This window comes from Passer domesticus, chromosome 2 (genome assembly GCF_036417665.1).
Source record: "Passer domesticus isolate bPasDom1 chromosome 2, bPasDom1.hap1, whole genome shotgun sequence".
In the NCBI taxonomy this organism is placed as follows: Eukaryota; Metazoa; Chordata; class Aves; order Passeriformes; family Passeridae; genus Passer; species Passer domesticus.
This window is the reverse complement of record NC_087475.1, coordinates 40,468,628-40,475,422: the sequence shown is the minus strand read 5'-3', so window position 1 is coordinate 40,475,422 and position 6,795 is coordinate 40,468,628. Positions and strand designations below refer to the sequence as shown.

General features: G+C 48.3%; 1 protein-coding gene across 1 annotated transcript in view; it reads left to right on the top strand.

Annotated features, from left to right (window-relative positions):
* Positions 1 to 3,672: 3,672 nt before the first annotated feature.
* The window catches only part of TM9SF2 (transmembrane 9 superfamily member 2), a 29,775-nt gene continuing 26,652 nt past the window's right edge, over positions 3,673 to 6,795 (top strand). Inside the window, exon 1 of the mRNA XM_064408369.1 lies at positions 3,673 to 4,050. Within this exon, the coding sequence (XP_064264439.1) occupies positions 3,688 to 4,050 (363 nt within the window). The 5' untranslated portion in view covers positions 3,673 to 3,687. The remainder of the gene's footprint in view (positions 4,051 to 6,795) is intronic.

Below are 6,795 nucleotides of genomic sequence, written 5' to 3'. Positions count from 1 at the left end.
AAGGAGAAGCACACATTGTGTGCCACCAAACCCTGATGACATCTTCACCCTTACTGCTCATTTTATAGAAAAATGGCCAACCTGCCAGTGTAGGAGCTACTTAACAGCAGGAGATTTTCCCCCAGATATGAACAACAAATATGAAATTTGTTGTTGTTAGTGCTGGTTGCCTTGGGAGAAAAAAAGAATGCACTATTTACAAAACTCTCCATTTTAGTTGCTTCAGGTTCCAGGCTGCAAATAGATTGTTTATACATATTAAAAAAAAAGGTTGAAATTACAATTAGCAGAAAATGGACATTAGTTGTATCCAGTTAGCACCCTCACAGTTACGTAACAGAGCATTATTTTGTTTTTCTGGTACTAAAATTGGAACAGAACTGTAACCTGTAGTGGGAAAAACAGCTCTATGCTTGCACTTGCCAGAGCAAGGATTATTTGTCTGTTCCACAGCAATGGGACAGTCTCACAGCTTGGCTGCTAAAGTGCTCAGGGAAAGGAGAGAATGTGCTAGGGAAAGGCATTAGACACTGAGCTATAGGATAAGAGGGATTTTTGGGACTTTGTTTCTAAAATGAAGAGTTAAACTGTGGGAACTGTGAATCCTCAGAGCCCAGACATGAACAGCAAAATGTGAGAACCACCACAAGAATAGCAAAAGTTATTCACAACACTTTCTGATAAAAAGAAAAGAAGGGGTAACACTTTTCAAGGAGTGACATTTACTTCCTCAGAAGTTTCCAACTGCTCTGTACTCTTATCTCTGTATTTTCTTATGACAATAATTTATTAGGAAAAAAACACAGAATGTCCTTTTTTACATTGGCTTCTGTTGGTTCATTAGTGTCTGAAACAGTATTTTTTTCCCCGCATTTTATTTCACAGGCTTGCATAACCTTGAAATTTCTGATGATAAAACCTGTGATACTTGTTCTTCCAGTACTAAAACCACACCTCCGAACTGTAACCTATGGCTATAAGACTCATAGTTGGGAAATTCAAGAAGAGAAATTATCAAATTCCCACTGAATTTCTCATTAAATTAGAGAGGATGGGTTTTACCCAGCTTCAAGCTGGATCTCAAGGATCATGGCCATTCCTGGGATTGTAAACCATGGTTAAAACTGCTCCAAAATAACACAGCCTACAAACAGTTTTTCCACATCACCTTTGCAGAGCAGTGAGGAGGGAGCACCAGAGCATATGGCTCCACATGCACAGAAATGCTGTCTGGACTGACTGGCAGAGCACTCCTTAAAATAGCTCTGAGTCAGCAGGTTTTGCAGTCACGAAGGCAGAGCAAGGGGAGAGATTTAAGCAGATCACAAAGCATTGATGCACACACCGCAACTCCTACTCCTGGTACAGCTTTTGGAGCGTTCTCAAGGAAGAGGAGGGTTAGATGGGCAAAGGCTTTTAAATATTCTCTCATGTGAAGGAAAGGAATTAGGCCCACAAAAGTCATTTGCTTGGAATATTAACCTGGGAAATGGGAGATACATTTGAACTCCCTTGTGGCAGAAAAGCAACTGAACTTGGGTCATTTACAACCTGATTATCCTAACCATGAGTAATTTTAAATAAAAAGAGGGAACTGGGATTTCTCCTCCAGCTGTGCTTGTCATAAGGCTTGATCTTATAATTGTGCTCTTAGGATATCTACAGGATGAGACAAGTAGGAATTGGAATGAGAAAGGTAGATGAGCAACTTATATTTTAAATATATGGAGAGTTCAAAAATATCTAATGTATATGCTATAAATTAACATGCATTCATCTCAAACTTGAAGAATGGTTTGTGTAATGCTGAAAATTCACCCTGCCCTAGACAGTTTGGCTACTGTAGGACTGTGTGATCAACAGGTGTGCTCCCCCAGCCCTGTAATAAACAGCAGAAATGAAATAAAAGATGTTGTGAGAACCAAGGCGATTAGTGGAAATGCTGCAGCATTTACAAAAATAGTTTTTCATGAGAGGGTGTTGTTTGGAGTTTCTGAAGCTGCACAAACCCAAATGGATGGAATGCTTCAGGAAGTAGGGAAAGGTAAAATGATAATCTGAGCAATGTCCTCTCCTACATTATCAAAACAGTCTTTTTATGTCTGCCCCTCTTATAGGGTGGGGTTTTTTGGTGGGGATTTTTTTCAGTAGATTTTTACCAGTGCTATATGACAGCAGCCATTGATGATGTGGAGAGAACGAGGACAGATTGTTCTGAATGCTCAGCTGCAATGGACAGCCACCACAGCCAACATCTGTCTGTCTGTCTCTCTGCCTGCCTGCCTTCTCCCCCAGCTCCACTCAGCCAGCAGTCTCACTGCGAGAATTCGGTTTGAAAACCTTGAAGAGTTGTCCACCCACGGGAATCAAAAAACCCAAAACCCATGAGAATTAAAAAGACCAAAACCAGACAGGGATTGTTTGCTCTGGGTCTGGTATGGGCAGTGTCATGCCATGGTCACAGACACCTGAGTCTGAGGCCATCCTGCCTCCCTGGCCACCCAGCCTCCAGGGGTGATGGCTCCCTGCCCAGCTGTTTCGGTCATGAATTCCCCACAGGAGCTCATGGGAAGTGAGGAATAAAGACTGGATTTTCTATTTTAGAGATTATTTTTTGCATAAAATTTTTAAATGCTTTTGTTTAAAAAAAGCCTCGCCCCCTTCCTTCCCAATAACAACCATACCCTGCTGCATCAAGAATGAGTTCCTGTTTTGTTTCAGCGCTTTGAAATTTACTTTATATTCTAATAACCCCTTCCTCACTTAGGAACTCGAACTGAAAATGATTGGGAATTCAAGGGTGCTGGTAAGAGGGGCTGGGCATGGCAGCTCCCTCTTTCCAGTGCAACTCTTTAGAATTAAGAAAAACCACCAAAAAAATCCCAGGCAAATTTTATTTTTAAAAAGTTTATAATGTATTTTTAAAAAGACAAAATGTATCTTTATAAAAGCAAGGACTGCAGGACAGGCATGAAGCCAGTGCAGCCTGACCGGGACCAGTGGAGCCAGGCTTTGCTGGGACTGACTGCCCAGGTGCGGGGGTCCCAAATGGCAGCTGAGCACCATTCCTGTCTATCCCCTGCGGACATCCACAGAATCACTGAAGGGGACAGGTGGCAAGGGACCACAGTGGGACAATCTGGTCCAACCTCCCTGCCCAGGCAGCGTCATTCCTGACACAGGACTGTGTCCGGGCGGCTCTTGGCTATCTCCAGCGAGGGAGAGCTCACAGCCTGTCCGGGCAGTCTGCTCCGGTGCTCAGGCACTGGCACAGTGAAGTTCATCCTCACGTTCAGGGGGAACTTCCCGTGCATCGGTCTCTGCCCGATTCCTCTCGTCCTACTGCTCGGCCCCACCGAGCAGAGCCTGGCTCCATCGTGGCACCCTCCCTCCCACACGGATAAACACTGACGAGGGCCCGTCTCAGCCGTCTCCTCCCGGGCTGAGCAGGCCCAGCTCTCTCAGCCTGTCCTGCTACGAGAGACGTTCCAGCTCCTGGATCATCTTTGTCGCTCGCTGCGCTGCACGCACTCCAGGAGCTCGTGTCTCTCTCGTCCGGAGGAGCCCCGACCCGGCCCCAGCACCGGGGCTGAAGAGAAGGACAGGCTCAGGGCCCCGCATTCCCTCATTCCCGCATTCCCGCCGCGGCCGCTCCGGGGCGCTGGGGGCGGGCGGGGCCGCGCTGCCATGGCAACGGGGGCGCGAGACACCCCGGAAGCGAACGCGCGCGCCGGCCCCGCCCCCCGCCCCCCCCCGGTCTGGCGGCCCCGCGCGCGGCGGGTGACGACGTGTCGCGCGCGCGCGCGAGGGGGGAGCCGGAAGCGGCGCGGCCGCGTCAGGGCGGGCGCGGGGGGCGAGAGACGGAGCCGCGACCCCGCTGCCGCCAGCGACCCCGGCCCCGCCGTACCGCTGCCGGACATGGCCCTGCGGCCGCTTCTCCTCGTCGCTGCCGCGCTGGCGGCGGCCACCGCGCCCGCCGCCGCCTTCTACCTGCCGGGCCTGGCGCCCGTCAACTTCTGCGAGGCCGGCAAGGAGAAGCCCGAGTGCAAGGTGAGCCCGGGGGCGCTGGGGGGAGGCCCCGAGGCCGGCGGGTGCGGCGCGGCCTGGGTGTTGTCCCCCTGCGGCGGGGCTGCCTGGCGGAGCCTGTCCCGGGGCTTTGGAGCCGCCCGGCCGTGCGGGGATGTGGCTGCGGGCGCTCCGAGCGTGGCTCCGCTCCCGCTGTGCTCAGACTGCCCACGGGATTGTTGGGGTTGGGGGGGACCTCCGGAGATAGCCTGTCCAGCCCCGCTGCCGAGGCAGGGTCGCCGGGAGTCGGTGGCACAGGAACGCGTATGAATGCTCCAGAGGGGGAGGCTCCGTGCCCGCTCCAGTGCGCTGCCACCCTCAGCGTGAAGAAGTTCCTCCTCGTGTCGAGGTGAAACTTCCCGTGATTTAGTTTATGGCCCTTGCTCCTTGGAAAGGAAATTGATGAGGCAGAGGACCCAGGGGCATGGCAGAGGTGCTTGCCTGGCTGGGAGGTGACCGCGATCCCTCCGAGGGAAGGAGGGAGCTGTCGGCTCGTCCTGTCAGATGCGGCCACGTCGGGGAAGTAGGAAGCTCGGTTATCTCTTGGGTCCTTTCAAATCCCTGCCGGAAAGCTGCAGCAAGTAAGGGTGGCAGTGACAGGGCATGCCGAGGGGGGTGTGTGTGTGTGATTCTTGGCAGGAGCCAGCAGCTGGTGGCTGGAGCAGATCTCAAAGTAAGCATCCAGTAGCATTCTGCTTGCTGTGTCTTCCTGGCTGCAGGAACCTGAAGTGTAAGGGCTGCTAGGCCCCGGAATGTCAGTGAAGCTTAAACTTACCTTCATGCCTGCAGAAGTGATGAGCAAACTTCGCATAACCAAATAACTCATTTGTAAGGATATTGGTGGGGAGCATTAATGTAAATCTCCTCTGATGAAAAGTCATCTTTGCTCCTTTGGAGCACCTTTTGAAGTTGTTTCCTGCTGCTGTGATGGAAATTACAGCAGACTATGCTTTAATACTTAAATGAGAAGGTTCAAGACTAATCAGTTTCATGATCCATGGTCTTACTACTGCAGAAAGCAGCTGTCTTGCATTTTCTGAGCTCTCGGCTCTGCCTTGCATGAAACACTGGTTCATAATTCTTCGGAATAAGAGCCTGCTTGAAACTGTATGCTTTTGGTAAATACCACGTGCTGACTTTATCCTTCTGCTGTCCTGAATCAGCAGAGCTGGGAATAACCCAAGCGCACAACGAAGGCATTTCAGTTGTAGTAGTAAAGTATCCTGTGGACATTCTTTTGTAGGCCCACAGAAATGGTGTTTGGAAGTGACCTGTTCACATACTGCAACCTCATGAGTATGGAGCATGAGAGGACAGAAAGCACCACTGCTGTCAACACTAGATCAACTCAGCTCTACCTTTGTTTAAGCAAGCTTTGGAAACATCCAAGCATAGAGTACCTATCTCCTCCCTGGGTATCCTGTTATAGTGCTCACCACCCTCTTAAGGAATGAGGTTTTTCAAATACAGGCTAAAGCTTTCAAGCTGCAGTTTGTGTTTTTTCACAACATCCCTGAAAAACATTGCTCTGTTTGGATTATTTCTGTTTTAAGCTTGTGGAAGAAAGATTTATTTTTTTAAGTCAGGTGGACCATGTAGCCTGCTATCTTTTGTAACCTACCTGAGACACTTATGGAGTGATCTTTCTCAAATGTCTCTGCATTTTTATTCCTCATAAAACATGTACAAAATGTTTGTCTTCTCCTGAGATTTTATCATTTAATAAATGTGACCCGAGGTACTTGGGTAATGTAAATGTACCACCAGCAGGCAGCTGAACACCTCAACAGCTGTAGTAGTGCAAATATTCTTTCTGCAATTGTAGAAAGTAGTGTTGGCCACCTCTTAGCAATTGCCATATTAGACATAGGCATGGGGAGAAGTCTAAAGCACTCTTCACCTCTAATTCTCTCCATGTAGTCTGCAGCTGAATGTACTCTGGTTCCTGGTAAGGAGAAACAATATATGATTGGATTATTGCTGTAGCATATTTATCTAAGTGGATAAAATCAAGCTTCCTTGGACAGGCTTCATTTGTCATGGGTTCCTTGCAGTAATCTCTGTTAATTGCAGTGCATTTTCCTCTCCCTGAGGATTTTGATCCACATGCCAGATCTCAATACCTACTGTTTGTCTATTATGATCCCCGTGATCTCCTGTCCTGTGTTGGTGAGATGGGATGAGATGTTGTTAACGGGGCGTGTACCCAAGAGCAATGAGACCTGTGGCTTTCCCCTTTTCTCCAAGTTTCCTGCTAATCTGCTTGGGCAAACTCAGTTTGGCTGCTTCTTCTGGTTTTGGTTAGAATATCATCAGAAATGGAATGGGATCTGTGCAGACTTAAATAGTAATTCTTGCCTAAAGATTAAGAATCCTTACTCAGTTATAAAAAAATCCTGATTGTTCCAAAAAGGGTTTGGTGTTGTATGGGAAATGGTTTATCAAATATGCTGATCTGTAGTAATGCATATAATTCTTAGGAAGAATTGCAGCATTCATGTAAATCTTCTCCAATGAAAAGTAGCTAATTTAAGGCCATGATTCTGTGGCCAGCTGAGGCAATCTAATTCCCTCTCACTGCTGAGAGATTTCATTGCTTTCTTCCCCTGGGCAATGTGTTCCTGTCCTCTGCATTGACTCAGCTGTGTTACTTGTTGTGGTTTTGAGCTTAACGTGGCAGGAAATTGTCCAACTTTTTCCCAGTCTAGTTTCCTGCTGTGTTAGGGAGTT